The sequence below is a fragment of the Mytilus californianus genome, unplaced genomic scaffold, assembly GCF_021869535.1.
Source record: "Mytilus californianus isolate M0D057914Y unplaced genomic scaffold, xbMytCali1.0.p SCAF_9, whole genome shotgun sequence".
Taxonomy (NCBI): domain Eukaryota; kingdom Metazoa; phylum Mollusca; class Bivalvia; order Mytilida; family Mytilidae; genus Mytilus; species Mytilus californianus.
Genome location: NW_026262745.1, coordinates 43,445,748 through 43,464,772, shown reverse-complemented (window position 1 = coordinate 43,464,772; position 19,025 = coordinate 43,445,748). Strand labels below are relative to the sequence as shown.

General features: G+C 31.4%; 1 protein-coding gene across 4 annotated transcripts; it reads left to right on the top strand.

The window, feature by feature from the left end:
• Positions 1-1,787: 1,787 nt before the first annotated feature.
• On the top strand, positions 1,788-18,817 carry LOC127714252 (uncharacterized). 4 transcript variants are annotated; one of them, XM_052220313.1, is made up of 8 exons: positions 1,788-2,074; positions 8,528-8,654; positions 10,274-10,333; positions 11,187-11,257; positions 12,471-12,669; positions 13,340-13,456; positions 14,043-14,162; positions 17,619-18,817. In XM_052220313.1, exons 2-8 carry the CDS (start codon positions 8,535-8,537, stop codon positions 17,934-17,936), a joined length of 1,005 nt encoding a protein of 334 aa, XP_052076273.1. In that variant the 5' UTR covers positions 1,788-2,074; positions 8,528-8,534; the 3' UTR covers positions 17,937-18,817. The 4 variants fall into 4 exon arrangements, with proteins under 4 accessions (XP_052076273.1, XP_052076272.1, XP_052076274.1 ...); XM_052220312.1 differs by having other exon boundaries at positions 2,068-2,147; XM_052220314.1 differs by lacking the exon at positions 17,619-18,817 and adding an exon at positions 15,530-17,586 and having other exon boundaries at positions 2,068-2,147.
• Positions 18,818-19,025: the final 208 nt, after the last annotated feature.

The window sequence follows — 19,025 nt, the reverse complement described above, 5'->3', positions numbered from 1 at the left end:
TATTGTTATTAGATTAAACTTTTATATACCAAAACAAACTAGGGAACGATGTTTATTCCTAACTTTAGGTTAAAAGAATATAGGGTTAAAGATGTAAGGTATATTAAATGTTGGCTTTATTGGTGGTGATGACACAGGTACAGGTATAGTACTTTGACAGTGCCGATTTCTGCATTTACCTTAAACAGCAACGCTCAAACCTAATTATTTGAAAGGGATGTATAAATACGTTGAAACGTAAGAATACTCTTCAACTCCGTAACACACAAATTCAGTAACAAGGTCTAAAATAGAGTTTTAAGACTAAAATTGGATAGCCGTTGGTTCGTAAACAAATACCATTCAACCTCCAGGCTCATCATGCTCATGGTGGATGGTTTTAAAAATATTATTCCCTAAATAAAATAATATTTTTTTGCGGTATGAAAGAAGACCTAGAATATTAATGAATAAAGCAATGAACTACGACATCCAAGTTAGTTTGATGCGGTGGCTGGTTGTTAAAATAACCCAAACATGAACATCATGCTAATTTTTCCTACCTGGTTTTTGATAGTACTATAGAGAAGGATAACGTCTACAAATAGTTTCAGATGACGTTCATGTTTCTGGTATGTCATTTATGTAGGTTAGAAACAATAGAGGTCCAAGAACTGTGCCTTGGGGGAAAGACAGATAGTAAGGAGACAGCTCTTTCTAATACTAGTATTACGCTCTGCATTCTATTTTCGAGGAAAGAAAGAATCCATTTGTTAGTTTTAGGGTTAACTCCATAGTTTTCTAGTTTGTGTAAACTTTCATTTATTCACCATGTTAACACTTAATTGTAAAAAGTTAATTCTTTGACAATTATTTTTTTAATGATTTGGTCACAAAAACATTTCTCCGTCAGATTTCGTAGTGGCCCAATATAATTTGACATCATTTTGTTCATAAAAAGAAAAAGATTCGTACAATTTTAACTCCCGTATTAACCCCATATGTCTGCTGCAGGAAACACCAACACATTATCTTTTTTCAAAGAAAACTATACATGTAAAAAAATAAATAAAAATAAAACTATCAATATTAATAATTAAAATAAAATCTATTCTAATAAAAAAAAAGCAAACACACCAAATATTATTACATTACAAAAATCAAGCGGATTTTAATATTGTTCACAATGTTTTGATGTTTTCATTTACTTTGTTTAAAGGTACATGTACATGTAACACATGATAACTAAACTCCGCAAGAACAATCTGTTAATACACGGCATCATCTTTATAGTAGCTCTGTGAGTCTTTGTCTTTTTACAAATCGTTCGATATCTCGTATGTTTCAATTTTCCCTGGGCAAAGAGGGACAATTCTGAACACAATTGCAAACTAAACAACTTTCATACACAATTTTAAACGTATTTGCATCTGTCTAAGATACCAATTTGATATTTGTGAAGTCAAGCATTCCAGATTTAAATTGGAAAAAGTACATACAAATTGCTTTTCCAAATCAAAAAGAAGAAAATGTTAGCTTTCAAGAGCGTTATGTGTGCTATAAACCTACACAAATATACATATTATATCTCTTTCGTTTTAGGCCATGCGTTTTCCTGAAAATAAGACAAATTCGTACGTTTAGTATTGAAGAAAAATCCTTTTCCAATCATATTTAAATCTAGCAATAAACTTGACGCATGACTTTTATATCTATGATTGAGCATAAATAAACAGTGCTCCCTTTATTAGCCCAGAAAAACTTGTCTGTCACGTGTATGTTTAAAAGGAAGAGGATGTGTACAATTGATGAATTTTTATGTTTCACTTTTTTAGAAACCTAATTTCGGTAACATATCAAAATTAATGTTAAATTTTCTGTCCAAATCGTGGAGCACATTTATTTCATCGGTAATTTTACACACATACTTATGATACTAAAAGGATTTTAAATCGCTATACTTCAATAGTTCAAATAGAAATTGTCAATGAATTATCTACCATATCTTTAGTGCACTTAACCATGTAAGTGACGTATTTGGTCATGTGACAATATCATATTTAAACACGGAAGAAATTTATCTATTCATAAAAGAGTAAGTATTGTTATGATTTCCGGCAATAAATACAATTGTTTTATGGTAATGAATGGCACATCACCATGTTGCGGTTAGTACCTTCATATTTTCATACTTAAATACGTCGATCTACATGCAATCTTAATAAATATAAATAAAAATTCAAATTATACTTTCACTCTTGTTTGTTTCAAACACAGTTTAACTTTAATCAAGGAAATTCCTAATTAACTAGATTATGCAATAGCTATTGAAGTATGCCTTTGGCATTCAAACGAAGGTGTGTACATAGGGAAAGAAAAAAAGAGGGGGAGTCTTGTTTCTCATATATTGTGATATGGATGAGTAGTAAGTGAAGCTTTTCGTCATTGATGAAACCCTCAGAATTAAACAGCAATAAAAGTGTTGTTCCTTTGCTGTGAGTTTTGTTAGGTGCTCGGTTGGATTTTATGTTATGGACACACCATGTCCCTTGAAAGCACCCGACCAACAAAAATAAACAAAAGACATTAAGAGGGCAACATATTATTAAGTATTTTCAAAGTATTCCTTATCATATAATTTTTGACAGAAATTCTATATCAATTACCTTGATACATGTACATGTAATTGGGCGAGCTAAGTAGATAACACAATTCGACAAGTATCAGACCACTAAATGATATTTAACTTGTGTCATTCGATTAAAGTTCTGATAAGTGGTGGATATTTATAGCTGCATTAGTAATGCAAATAATATTATTTACCTTGCAATGTATATTTTGTTAGTTTTGCATCCTTATCAAGTATTATCGAGCATGGCAAAAAGACTTATGTCACTGACTCACCCTTTCTCCTTTCAATATATATATATAGTACCCCGTCACTCCCATAGCCTTTAGCGTTGCAATAAAAGATTTCATAGTGAAAGGGAAGAGTTCAAAAGTAATCGATGACCTACTCAGTTTAGTAAGCACAGTGTTCTAAGAAAGCATTTGTCAGTTGCAATATTTGGTATGGAACGCCACAGCTGCCTTATGATAACAATAATCATATCATTAAGGGTTGAGATATAACATGAAACAAATGTTATATAGTATTACGACATTTGACTATACTACTCTGTCAATATGCTATATCACTAAGATAAATTTATATACTATAAAGACATTTTGATATAACACGGAGTTACCTTTTCATACTATTCTGTCATTTTACTTTGTCATGAAGATATTCTTTTATACTATAAAGACATCTTGATATAACATGGAGCTACCTTTTCATGCTGATTTGTCATTTTACAATACTATTATTATGATATTGATATATCATAAATATACATTTTATCCTATAAAGACATTTTAATATAACATTGAGCAACTTTCCAATACTATTTTGTCACCTCACTATACTATTATGTCATGTTACTATCTTATTACGATAAATTTGTATACTATACAATCATCTCGATATAACATGGAGTTACCTTTTCATACTATTCTGTCATTTTACTTTGTCATGAAGATATTCTTTTATACTATGAAGACATCTTGATTATAACATAAAGCTATCTTTTCATACTATTCTGTCATTTTACTATACTGTTATGCGATATTGCTATATCATTAAGATACATTTTATACTATAAAGACATCTTAATATAACATTGAGCAAGATTTTCATACTATTTTGTCAACTCACTATACTATTATGTCATGTTACTATCTTATTACGATAAATTTGTATACTATACTATCATCTCGATATAACATGGAACAACTTTTTCATACTATTCTGTCATATTACTATCTTACGACGATAAAGTCGTATACTACAAAGACATCTTGATGTAATATTGAGCCACCTTTTCATACTATCTTATTACCTCACTATGCTATTCTGACAGATTACTATACCATGATAATACATCTTTGTACTATAAAGACGTATTGATATAACAGTAATGCTGAATATAAAAAAGGCGCAAGTTTTTTTTTTGTTTACGTAGAATTTAATAAATTCGAGGTGAATATGGCATGTGAAAAATTGCCTCCCCACTTTTTATATGAAAAAAGTCCATTCCTCTGGAAGGAAAATCAAAATTTCACAAAAATGTATACTGATAATAAAACTATCATTAAAAACGACAGTGTAAAGTTTGATGTTTATCAAGGAAGGCATTCTCGAGATACAGAGCGACGTGAAACCCCCCTTTTTTAATGAATAAAGTCCATAAAACTAAAACGAAATGTTAAAATTTCACCAAAAAGTATACAGACCTGGAGACCATCACCCAAAGAACGGACTGCAGTTTAAAGTTTGTTTTGGTAATCGGGCAAGGCATTCTCAAGATACAGTGTGACATGTGAAAAATTGCCTCCCTCCTTTTTGAATGAATAAGTCCATAACTCTGGAAGGAAAAATCAAAATTTCACCACAAAATATACAAACCGTAAGACTATCATAACAAACATCTGTGTAAATTCTCAAGATACGGTGGTACGACGAACAGATGGATGGACGGACATTTGTATACCATATTAATTATAAACGTCCCGTCAAAATTTGACGTGCGTATAAAAAAGGAATAAATGTTGTTATAAAGAAAAAAATGGATAGCATTTGTCTATCTTGAGAAAACATTCATACCAATTAACCATTTCGTCCTTGATAATCTTGGGATGTGAAAGTAGCTTGAGGTATATAAACAAACTTGACCCATTTGGCAGTTCATAACAAAATATCTAAAGATGAAAGCGTAAAAAACAAGATCTTGAACTAGCAAGAAAATCAACACTGAATGCAATGCATTAAAGACTCATTAAACACAAGCCAACAATTTAAACAGGTTTATGACGTCTTTACACTAAATCTATTGGATGTTGGATGTGTAACGTGAGGGTACACAAATTGCACGTATTTTGACAGTTTTTTCACCAACGTTTATTTATGATCCAGACAAAAGTTTCCATTCTGTGTTTATTTTGTAGATGTATCCTTAATTTCTATTATTATATAGTTTTACCAATTTAATTTTGAATCCATATTGAATCCTAGAAAAATAGGGTTGAACCGGCCTCCAAACGATCCATGATTCTGTAATGAGTAATACCCAAATTGCATCCATGCTTAAATTCACATCCTTAAAAATCGAATAACAGATGTTTTGTTTGATTTCTTCAAATATTTAGAACAATTTGACATAAGTCCATGCTTACTATTCATTTTTTAAGAAATGGATGCTCGTAACATATTTTATTTGCTCATTTTTTAAAGATGACTTTTTGTGGACGTCGCATGGCGACGTTTCCGTAGATTTTACTTTTTCCAGTGAATACTTCATCTGTTGATATATACTGTGAACGTTTTGTGAATATTTAAATATATTTACCTATTTGAAAGACGTGCATAATGTCAAATAATAAAAAAATACAGATTGTTTAGTCCCTAAGAAAACTTGTAAGATTTTCGCTGCTATTTTTGCTAAATAGGTGCAATTTGGGTACTAGGTGCTATTTGGGTACTGTGACTTTACTGATTTATATTTTAGTCTTAGACTTCTTTTATTGGTTGTTATTGGCTTTGAACTAACTGTCAGTAACTGCGAATACTCTCAGATCTGTACTTAGTGTCTTTTTGTTGTGGGGATGTATAAGTACCCATCCACGTCCACTCTGTGTTTTTGTTAGATGTATTTCTATTTGTATCCATCTGATTAGTTAAGCCTTTTTCAACTGATTTCTATAGTTTGTTCTTATGTTGTACTGTTACACCACTGTCCGAGGTTAGGGGGAGGGTTGGCGCCTTCAAACTAGTTTAGCTCCGCCACATTTTGTATGTGCCTGTCCCAAGTCAGGAGCCTGTAATTCAGTGATTGTCGTTTGTTGCTGTGTAACATATTTGTTTTTCGTTCATTATTTTGTACATAAATTAGGCCGTTAGTTTTCTCGTTTGAATTGTTTTACATTTGTCATTTCGGGTTCTTGTATAGCTGACTATGCGGTATGGGCTTTGCTCATTGTTGGAGGCCGTACGGTGACCTATAGTAGTTAATTTCTGTGTCTTTTGGTCTCTTGTGGAGAGTTGTCTCATTGGCAATCATACCACATTTTCTTTTTATATATATAGAAGCTGAAAAAACGGGACCTTGTTGTTTTCTGAGTTGCACAAATTTGGGGAGAAATATCAATTCAGTAACGAAATTGTTGGTTTTGAAGATTTTTGGTAAAGTAACACAGAGTCTTGCTCGCACTTCTTTATGAAATTATTGAGAATACATATTTCTAAATTCCTTCTGGAAAAATCAATAGCCTTCAATAACTTAAAAAGAAATAAAGTAAATTTTATTCACTTTGAACTTTGTCAATTATCTTTTAAATTGATGAACAACCATCGCAGTTAATGAATGTTAATACGACGAAATCCCTGGTATTCATACTAAGAGCCTCACAACTAGTTATACAAACAATTTCCTGAAATAGTATTGGGTAAAAAAAAAATTCTTACGAGGAGCCTGGCGAATAATCGTACGAATTGTTCGTTTGCGGAGCCACTGTCATATTTTTACAGTGATAACATTCTAATGTTTTTATTGCCGACTTTATACTCAAAAGGGTAACAGTTAATATCAATAGCAATATCTTTTGCAAAAGAAGGGCATCAAAATTTTGAGAAAGTTGTAGGTCCATAAAAAGTGCAGATTACATGGGCTTACAACTTTTAGCACATGGAAAATTATATAAGTATCATTTCTTATCAAAAGTTATTGCATATTACATCTACCTGAATAAGTGCGCTTTATAACAAAAAACTATTCAACCCAAAATTAAGAATTTTATCACTATGAAAATAAACTTTAAACTTTACACTGTTGTTTTTATTGATAGTCTAATGGTCTGTATAATGTTTGGTGAAATTTTGATTTTTCCTTCCAGTGTTATGGACTTTTTCATATATATCTCAACCCTTAATGATATGATTATCGTTATCATAAGGCAGCTTAGGCGTTCCATATATTGGGCTTTGGGCTATATTGCAGCAATTGCGAGGATTCTTAGATCGGTACTTTTTAGTGGTTTTGTGGTTAGTGCAAATCTAGTCAGATTTTTTAACCGTTTTTTTTCAAATGATGCGTTGTTACACTAGCAATGACCAGTGTCCCAAAATAAGGAAAAGGGTGAGCGCTCAAAAACATACTTAAACCTGCAACATTCTCTATGTGCTTGTCCCTTAACCAGAATCTGTAGTCCCATGTGTGTCGTCTGTCATAACTACTAGTATTTTTTGTGTGATGTTTTCGCTTAAGTCATTTCGTTAATTTTCTATATTAAATTTGTCCACATTTGATTATCTCAGAACCTTTTATACTTTACTATGTTGGTTTTGCTCATTGATGAAGACCGGAAAGATAGAGAAAAAACATAAAATATTACTAGAACATTTAAAGTATGAAACATGATTTTGATATTATTGAATAATTTTTTATACGACCTACTCAATTATTTGTGTTAATACAATGTATATCCTTCCGCAGTACTTGGGGAAAAAAATTAAACAACTTGTATAATACGATGTTTTTTGAAATCATGGTTTCCAATAGATCTTTTATAAGCTCTTTGTTCGTATTGTTTTTCTCGTGTCTATATACAACGACTAAACGGAGATGTAGTATACACGTAAATGAGACAGAAATCCAACGACACAAATGATCAATAATATTAGATATCTAGGATTTTTAATTTATTTCACTAGTGTTGTATGGTCCTTGATTTCTGGTTCCATTTTTTGGAGCTGCTGTAATTAGTGCAATCTCCTTCAAATCAGCAATATGCTATATTGATTAATCGAATGATTGATTATTGTTTGCCTACAGACCCCTCGAAGAGTTGTTGCAAGGGTTCCTAACGTGCTGAGAGCGCGACTCTCTCTCAACACGATGCATCGGAATTAACGTCCATTTTCTACCCGGACGTGGCTGCGAATTTATACATCCCACAAAGCCAAAACGGACGTCCCAATTTAGCAAGGGTTTTACTGGCGGTCGGAAGAAGATCAAGATTTGACCGTATTTCTATATATACCACTCAATATTCCAGAGAATCCTTCCTTAAACATTATACTTTGAACGAATTGTCATGGTACATTTGTAGATTGTTTTGAAGTTTGGACGTTGTTTATCTTTTTGTTAATCAACATTTTATTGCATCCAATACACGGATTGGCAACATTAGGACTCTCAGTTATGAGGAAAACATTTAAATGAGAAACACATCTTATTTCCTTATTTTTTACTTCAACAGTCATTTTCTAAGAAGAAAATGTTATCCTAGCAAGGGATCAGTTTAAAACAAAATGTGAACATTTAAAATATATTTGTCTGTTAAACAGGTTTTTCTTCAAAGAATTATACAACTAATAGTCTTGTTGGACACAGAGTATATACATGGTGATTTATTAATTTCATTGTATAATTTCTGTTTTCTGTCACTTTAGTACGGTTATGGAATACATGGAGCTTAGCAGGGAATTGAAAAGGTTAATACAAGATAACACTGCGGATCCAAACCAGGAATTGTTTGAATGGGTATCGACAGCTGATAAACAATTAATCGTATTAAAGGTAACTTGAGACTTTTGTCAAATTTAATATGGTTCCACTAGCGAATCAAGAAAAAGCTGCTTACCCATTTGGAAGAACTGTTTATGCATATACATGTAATACTGTATTTTGATCTTGACCATTGACGTTATGTTAATATTCTTTCAGTCATTGTCTTGTCTGTCTTCTGGACATTTATTTCAGTCCATGAGATACATTATAGCTCTTTTAGTGCTTATTAGACCCCTTAGTATAGACAATGCGGAGATATTTTGGTGTCATTATTATCAAAGCTCAAAAATCATTAGTACATGAGATGCAAAATAATCGAAATATGTCAGTAAATGATGGTTGTGTTTTGTAGAATCATATGTTGTTTTTCTTTTGGTATTTATTATTATTTTTTAGATTATTTAAATTTTTGGGCAATTTTTCTCTATCCGTGATTGTTTTTGCCAATACTTCTCTTTAATTTTTTTTTTGCCAATTTTCAACGACTAGTATTTATAAATAAGAAGATGTGGTATGAGTGCCAATGAGACAACTATCCATTCAAGTCACAATGTGTAAAAAGTAGTTTATTTTTCGGGTCAATTATTATCTATTCATAAACCCCATCCACACCTTCATAAGATTTCTTCAATTAAATATTTTTTTCAACTGGGAAGTTTATGAATACATGTAGTTCCTAAAACTATTGTTTTGAAAGAAATGAATATTAAATCATCATAAAAACGTAGTTGAGTTGTATGTTTTTTAAATTTCATTTATGGTTGTATTAATTATAAAAATAAGAAGATGTGGCATGATTGCCAATGAGACAGCTATCCACCAGAGACCAAATGACATACATGTAGAAGTTAACAACTATCATGACAGTCAATATAAGTCATCATACGGCCTTCAACAATGAGCAAAACCCATACCGCATAGTCAGTTATAAAAGGCCATGAAACGACAAATGTAAAACAATTTGAACGATAAAATAACGGCCTGATTTAGGTACAAAACAATGAACGAAAAACAAATATGATATACAGCAACAAAAGACCACCACTTAATTTCAGGCTCCTGACTTGGTACAGGCACATACAGAATGTGGCGGTGTTAAACATGTTTGAAGGCGCCAATCCTCCCCTTAACCTGGGATAATGGTGCAACGGCACAACATAAGAACAAACTATACAAAACAATAAACGAAAAACAAATAGGAGAAACAGCAATAAACGACAACCACTTAATTGCAGGCTCCTGACTATTGACAGGCACATATAGAATGTGGTGGGGTTAAACATGTTTGCTGGCGCCAAACCCTCCCCATGACTGGAACAGTAGTGTGACAGTAAACATAATAACAAACGATAAAAATCAGTTGAAAAGGGCTTAACTCATCAGACAGACACAAAGTAGAAACACAACTAACAAAAACACATACCGGACGTGGCAGGGAATTTATACATCTCCACAACACATGTTTTGCATGGAAAATTGGCCTGTTGCATTGCCAACCTGGGTAAAAAAGGACCAAATAAAAAAAAAAGGTAAAAGTATATAGTAACGAACATTCCAAAATACCATGACGATAATTATATTAGAATAAACTTAAAGCATCACCAACAAATAACATATTTCCATTACAGGCAAAATTAGAAAAGAAAAATGTTGACAGAATATCTATGTGCAGTAGCGATGACGATGAGGTAAGAATTACTTTTCTGATATTTTTATAGCGATTATGAAGTATGACAGTATATTATGAAAACAGATATTCATATTGATTTTTTATTACATATGAATAATTTGATCTTCTAAATGAAGTGTTTTAGATATAAAACTGTCACCTATGTAAACAATGTACTTTATGAGTATAAACATTTAAAATATATTTTGTATATTTTAAATCTAAATAAGAATTCAATCAAGAGTATACATTAACATTGCCATTTGAAATAGATAACAACATTATCGATCCAACAGGTTTAAGTGTCTAAGTTATTTTTTTTGTCGCATTATGATCCATTATTTATACAACATTGAACCAGCAAAAACACTGACATATGATCTACTCATCACATTCAAGACCCTGAGTAAATGGAGGTCCACGATTCTGAATTATATAATATGTAGCAACTAGAGTTTATGGCCATGCCCCGTTCGCACTATCACATTTTATTGATCATTGAAACGCAAATATGGATTGTAACCCTAATTAAAAAACCGGAAAATATAATACCTCCTAACACCGAATTTTGGCTATGGAAATATGATTCAGAAATTCAACAATTTACTATTTACCATAGGATAAGCAATGCAATATCTTTATTCAATCGAACTATCCCCATTTATGAGGAATGATTCATTTCGTTAAGAAAACCATGGAGGTTTAAACATGCAAATGGAATTGACATTTATTTGCGATTTCATATGTTGGAAATAAATCGAATTGACCTTGATTTACGGTTCATATGTTGTAAATAAATCGAATTGACCTTGATTTACGGTTTCAGAATTTGTAAAAAAAAAAATGCCATTCACTCCGATTTATTATTTCAGAGCCCTAACTCTGTGGAGAATATCAAACGACTCAAAGAACTGCAGTATGAAAAGAAGCGACTACTAAATGAGTACGTATACAAAAACGAGGAAATATGGTATGCTGGCCAATGAGAAACTTTTTACCAGAGGTCAAAAGACGTTGATGTAAACATCTATAGGTCATCGTTCGACCTTTAACAATGAGCAAAACATATACTGTATAGTAAAATTACACGTAGTAATCTTTACAATGCCCCATTATGACAAGATTTATTTCAGTTGTATACAAGCATGAACAAAATAAAGCACAAATGTCATAAGGTCAAATATTGCTTGATATACAAATTGCTCTAATTTTCAACGCAAAAGGAACGCGATAAATGTCTTTGTTTTGTTTTAAAGATTTTAAATTACCAAAACGTGTTCTAACCCACATCCTGATATATGTTCAATACTAATACGTGTGCATTGTTCACATTTTAATTGATATCTTGTATTCAGATTCTAGACTGATCAAAGTTCCAACACATTAGGTGTACACATGAAACATTTTCCCGTTTGACTGATATCAAACAATCATAGGGTCGCCTACTTCGTTTATGATATACTACCAATATATGGATGTGTACTTCACAAACTTGTTATGCTTATTTCGAAGTTTTATGGTATTTTGTAATCACCAAAAACACCTTTTTGACTGATGTTTATGCAAACACCAAAAGCGGTGAGCCTTTGGTTACTTAACATCATCATCTTTTTATCTAGCAATAACAGTCATGTTGTTTTAAGAAAAATCAATGGACTTGGTGTTAAAAAACTTGTTTTGGGGGTAGTTTTGAGAAAGTTTTTCTTTCTACACAAATGTTTACCTATTTGTAAACAATTCAAATCAATAATATTCTTGCAAAAGGAACAGTTCATTGATTTTTTCCCATTTGCAGTCCGAGCTCAACATTTCAAAGTGGTGTGCAAAATCTTACATCTGTCTGTTACAAAGCTCAAATTCTATTTCCTGACCTTAAATTCATTTCTTCAAATTGCAAAATCGAATGATGATTATGATATGTTCTCAAATTGACTTTTTTATCATTTTTATTAGTACTTCTTATTCACGGGTTAATAAATTCACAAAATCAATGAAATAACATTTATTTCGGTAAATTTGCACAATTAATGAACATCAATTGCAGTAAGTTCTTGAAAATAGCACCCATCTAAGTGTGTCAAAATCTCTCAAACTCTCTGTGACGTCATTTTATTTTTTTGCCTAAAGTTTAATTAAATATTATAATTCATACAAAGCTTATCAGAACAAGCAGGTATGCGGCTGACAAACAACAACCCTGGCATTGCAAACTTGGGAGACGATAACAGACCCAGTAAGATAAGTGAACGATTCTCAGAACTATACGACAACCACTGGACAGACGCCATGGAAGCATTAGATGGACACAAATTCCAAGAGAAAGAAAGCATAGAAGTGTTATTAGATGTGTTAAAGGCAAGTGCTTTAATTGCGAATCAATTGATATAGACAAAGAAAATCTCTTTCGTTAGTCTCTTTCTTTTGGATGTAATAGTTATTGTTTGTCGCATACAAGTCAAAACATAAAAATCATAAATCCTGTAAAAGCAGGAACAGGCAATCAGTAGCTAAAATTGTATCTACAGAAACTATAGGCTCAAAAAGCTTTTTTACTTCGTGCATCATCGCCATGTAAGTAACGACAGGTTTATTTTCTGTATTACTTTTAGTTTTTTTACATTGAATAATTAAGAAGTATTTTCTCTTCGTGAAATCTAGTAATAAAAAAAAGAAGTGTGTCTGTTTTTATATATATCTTTATCATATACATGTACTGAACAAAATATAAATTTGTTCAGGATTTAAATTTTCTGTTTTTAAAGTTTTTTTTAGTCCATTGTAACCCGAGTTAAACTTATAACACCTATTTCTTGTAACGGATATCTTCAAAATACATTTTCTTTTTACAGCAGAAAAGTTAATCGAAAAACGATAGGCATTCCCCATTTAAATTTATTCAATGAAGCGTAAATTCACATTAGACTTCATAGAATCGACATGTTTTTTGGTTTGGATTAATCAAGGATTTGTATAGTAAGAAGGCTTCTTACTGAATAATGATTCAGTGTAAAACTATATATTTCAGGCTATATATGAAGACTGTAAACTGCAACGAGAAAAAAGATTAAAATCATTTGCATCATTGGTACTGGGTATCAAGCTGGAAAAACAAGTCTCTGAAGAAAACATAGACATATACCAAGTAAGTGGAATACAATTATAGTAGGAGATTAAAAAAACATAACCTTATATATATGCAAAAACATAACAAGCTATTTTATTGTGAACCATAAAACCATTCATATAATTTATTAACACACATTGAACTATATCGAAAGCAAAGTCGCCTTCGTTTGGTGGAAAATAACTTAATTTCCAAGTTAAAGAAAATTTAAGGTTGCCAATACCACTGCTTGGCTTGGTACACTCTGCATTTATATGCTTCATAATTTTACGAGAGGATGTGCATAGCGTTGTACATATGTATTTATTACTCACAATACGGAAAGAAATTATTGACAAGTAAATAGTATGTTTAAATATTTTTGTCTTTTACTGTTTAAATAAAGTCTTTTTGGATAAGTTAATTATTCAAGATCTATGCGTTACTTCCCTGATGATATAATAACTACGTTAAATACACTACAACTGTCAAATATATTTCTGAACGAAAAAAAACAAATGTCCTTCTCTGTACACCTGATATTTTCTAAACAACTGATTTGATCACAGTTCAAATTTATTTTAACATGTTTAAGGTGTTCAATACCCTTTTTGTTTGTTTACAGAATGTGGAAATGGGCAAAAATGGGGAATCAAAAACGGCAAAGAAAGATGACATCAGATTGCAATGTTCGAGATTTTTGTCTGCAAAAGATATAAATTACACACAAGATAAACATGTCAAGGTATACTATCCTAGACGTGCTTTTCTCATCTCAAGAACCTACTTCCAATTTTATTAAGGTATCAAACCTTAATAATGGCATTTGTAGTAGGTGGTTGTAAATTTGTAATATTCGAGTTGTCTGCCTTTTAGCAGAAACTGTAAGGTAAAAACAAAATATCAAAATGCCCAAAATGGCGTAAGTCCGGGCCGACAGCGAGAGATCCTCGTGGGTAGTCAAGGTAGTTACCCCCCCCCCCCCCCCCCCCCAACACACACACACACACATACCTAGTAGTAGTAGTCAAATAAATTACACAAAACATCTTTGATCATGATTCATATCTTTGACGTACTAGTATACTTACGATTTTCCTGGAAAAAGTACTTTCCAATGATTAAAACTCTGAACTGATAATAGGTTTGGGAAATTGATATTAATTTTTCAGCATACTGATATCGTTTAAGTTCAGCAGCCTGCCACAAAGTGGAATTTGTTTGGAAGGCAGGGAAGGAAAAAAAACCACATACAATGTATACAATCGACTATCACTCTGGTACCTATTTAGTCAGATAACCTGACTTGATTCATCTATTAATTTAGATCTACAAACAGCATGGGAAGGTTTACAAAGCGCATGACGTATAAAGTAGTTTTGGATCAATTTAAATTTGTCGAATATATCGTTTTAGTGCACTCCAACAAGGCTATGATATAAATATTTCTACTACTTGACTATGTTCCCATCTGTTGTCTTTTTATTTTATATAATCAACTCGCGCCACAAACTAAGGCAGATAATCGAAAATACCTGTCTATTGATCCCTTGTTTTTTTAGTATCAACCAGTTTTATTTCAACTGGCGTCGAAGCTATTTCCTTTCTACAATTATTTCATTATGAAGAGATTTGTATGTATTTATGAAAAGCCATTAGCAGTTACACAGAAGATATTTATATATAACAATCTCATCCTTTTTGTAGAAGAAATTAAAGGTCAGGAATAATATTTTTATTCTTACTGCATTTTGATAAGCATGTGCATAAATGACATCTAAAATGGTTACTGAAATTTATTCTTATTCTTATTACTGTTGAGAACCGAGAGAAATACACATAAGTAAACTCAAGTCAATTCCCTCCTTCTTTCCTTTTGAAAAAACCATGAGATAAATAGTTCTCTTACTTGACAGTTTTCCTATATGTTTTCTGTTTATATTAAATAAACAACGTATGAATCCCTTGTTTTGAATTATCAACCAGTTGCATTTCAATTGGCGTCGAAGCTATTTCCTTTCGACGATTGTTTCATTATGAAGTATTTATGAAATGCCATCAGTAGTTACGCTGAAGATATTTTTTATGTATACAATCTCATAATTCTTGTAGAAGAAATTAAAGGTCAGGAACAATATTTTTATTCTTATTGCATTTTGATAAGCATGTGAATGACGTTTAAAATTATTACCGAAATTTATTCTAATTACTATCGACTAAAAAACTCTGGACAATTCTCTCCCTCTATCCCTTTGGAAAACCAAACCTTATAACCTGCAGTAAAATGCTCTCCCTGTGTATACTCTATACTCGTACGAAGTCTTGTACCTTATTCGCCTTTACATAGTCTAAATGTTCTGTCTCTGCGTTAAAACCACCATTTTTCAATCGTGTAAATTACACACCTCTTGAATGTATATGAAAACTTTGTTTTATTTATATAGAGTTGTAAGAAGTTAAAATGATGATGTGTTGACAAAATAATAGCAGCAAGTTTTTTTGAAAATTACAATTACTTCAAAAACAATAATGTACATTCTAACTATGTATAAAATAGATGATACATTGTATATGTACACACCAAGACAGGAAACATGTGTTGACAATCTCTTGTCCTCGTTTATGACTTCCCCGAATGCGACTCAGTTTCGGGTTTTACCGGTTAATTAGTAATATGATGGCTGCCAATAATGAAGAATGAAATACAATCCTTCCGGAACACCTGATTTCTTCCCCGTTTTAGTGGGGTTCGTTATGGTTTCAGTTCTCTGTGCTGTGGACTTTTGTGTATCTGTTCTTCTTTCTTTTCATGCTTCTTTCTTTTGGACATTGTAAAGATAAGAAGATATGACATGATTGAAAATTTGACAACTATCCACCGGAGACAAAATGATGTAGAAGTGAGCAATATAGGTCACCAAACGGTCTTCAACAATGAGTATTAATGACTTTTTTCCACCCCATTTATCATGTAGAGTTATATCTATCGGTAGACGTTGTTCCTAGCTGTTTCAATCTATAGTTGTTTGAGTTGTGTTTTATGGCCTTTTTTGTTTTTATTTAGTTTTACTTGTTGGCCATGGTATTGTCTGTTTTTCGTCGTCTTTTGATTGCTTTTTTGCATCCTGTCCCTCTTTTTAATTTGCAGTCGCTTGGGAAGTGGACACCACCACCCTTTTTTTTTTTGTCATTTTCTAGTAGCAGATATTTAAAATAAAAATAAATGTTATATTTCAACCTTATTTCTTTATATACCATGTTTTTCCTACCAAAAACTGGCAGTTATAACATGCATGTCCCCCATGCAATCGATTTATTTTTGTAAATTGCTATCAACCTCTAAATTGCATGGTCACTCAAAATCAGGTATATTTTGTAATAACATTTTGTTGCAATTGGAATCAGATCATTTTCATAATGCCAGAATTACTACATGATTACATATTGTACCGTAGCAAGTTAAAGTAAATAACTCTTTAGAACGGCGACTCTCGTATATATATTCCGAAACAACGTGGAGATACATGTACAAGACACAATATTACAGATTATATTCAGTATCGATAATAAATGAAATTTTAGCGGGAGGATTAAGATTGGTAAAGGATATTACATAATTTAAACGGAATCTTAATTTCTCGAGAGTTACTATAAATTTAGCTTTTGCAAAGGAAAAATATACTTAGGTTAAGTAGATGAAGTAAAAATATACTTAGGTTAAGTAGATGAAGTAAGTGAGATCGATCATAGTTCGTGTCCCAATCATGTTTTTGACATGCAGTGTAAAGTTTCGAATCAGTACTAACATAATTACAATTCTTATCGAACTAAATTATGTTTGAAATTTAGTTACATATAGTTTTGAAATTTTTCCTTTTGTTCAGAGATTGTCTTTCTTAAAGTTTCTAAGAAATAGATGGTTTTTATTTATTATTTTTTTTTTTATTTAAGAGTATTTACATTCAATCTTGCCTGCATGTTCATGTAATTATCCTCGTCCTGTACATGCATGAAATATTTGCCACTGGGCGTTAAGCAACCAACAATCAAGCAGTCAATCATATAACAATTGATAAATATATGACACACGAATGGATTTCGTTTTGATATTACAATTTTTATTGAATGAACAAAGTTTTTTTCCAAAAAAGTATAGACGGGTTTTCATTTTTGCTTTAATTATAAATGTAATTTGTTGCAGGAGGCAATGTACAGTCTGCTGAATAAGAAATTTGTTGACAAGAAGAGACAAGATATTTTAACCCACAAATCATTAAGACAATATATTGATCAGTGTTTTGAAGTTTGTTGGTCGATATGTTTACAAATACCACCTGTTGTTATAGTTACAGACGTTGAAAGAGCTGATCTGTTTCGATCGTACACAAAATCCGGTGACGTCATTGATCATATCGTTTGGCCTGCCCTGTTATTACACGAAAATGGACCTGTACTGTACAAAGGCGTTGCGCAAATGACATCAGAAACAAGATCGGGTCCTACGTATGAGAATATGTAAAAACATACAGAAATATGTTTTTGATGTCTGTAACAACCAGTTGAAAGACGAACTGCAGGATGTGTTGTTGGTAGTTACACAATGTAGGGTTTAAAAGGATTTGTCAGTCCATGGAACTTCTTATACAACAAAATTATAAAACATTAACCAGAGTGTTTATTTATAAAACATAAATAGGTAAAAAAAATGTTAGAAACATTTCAAGTGTAAAAGACTTAATATACTACTAAAGATAGCTGTTTTTATCTCATTCGATAACCAGATCTATCATTTATAGAAACCGATTATTAAATTAGTAAACTCTATTCTCTTTTTCATGTATACCTGATATTGCAAATTCTGTTTTTGAAAGTCAAAAAGCCTAAGTTTTACATATGAAATTTTCCGAAAAGTTTTGCAACAGTTGCAATTGTCGACGTATTATTTTCAAGGCAAATCATTCTATAACCCTAAAGTTTATATAAAAAATAGAAACTCTGTGTCAACAAGAACGTTGTAAAATTATTTCGATATTTTATAATTTCATATAAATATACATCATATTCGTTGGTTTGCAATGGACTATAATTGATATAAATTTTTTTATAAAAACTGTGCTCTTTCATTGTATAAAAATAAGTACAATGTATGGAACCACACAACTGCCATATTTTCTGTATATTGTTATATTATATTAAGAATGTTAGCGACTTAAATGTACATATGGAATTTATTTTATTTAGTACTAATGAACTGGTATCATAATGAGCGTGTCTGTCTATAGCCAAAATTATTTATATATATTTTTGTTTCTTTACATATTATATAATTTTTATTGGTCGTATTATATTTATGTCTAGTCTTATTATGTGAAATAAAGTATATTTTAAAGGTTTTAAAAATGTACTAATACTTATGTTTCCTGTCGCCGTAAAACAAAATATTTTTAAAATTTAAATAAGTGTCAATAAGACATCAACCCAAAATAACAATATACAGAAGAAAAGATAAATGTTTTAATTGTTTGTTTTTTTTTACCTCAAAGCTGCAAATAAGAAGACACAGAAATGCTTTTGAAGTCGACCATAGATAGGAGGATCGTATTGTTTT

Bases quoted from the DNA above. Each gene is read 5' to 3' on its own strand.
- LOC127714252 (XM_052220312.1), top strand. The intron at 10,334-11,186 runs GTAAGAATTACT...TTATTATTTCAG, and splicing joins GCAGTAGCGATGACGATGAG to AGCCCTAACTCTGTGGAGAA. The intron at 12,670-13,339 runs GCAAGTGCTTTA...TATATATTTCAG, and splicing joins TGTTATTAGATGTGTTAAAG to GCTATATATGAAGACTGTAA.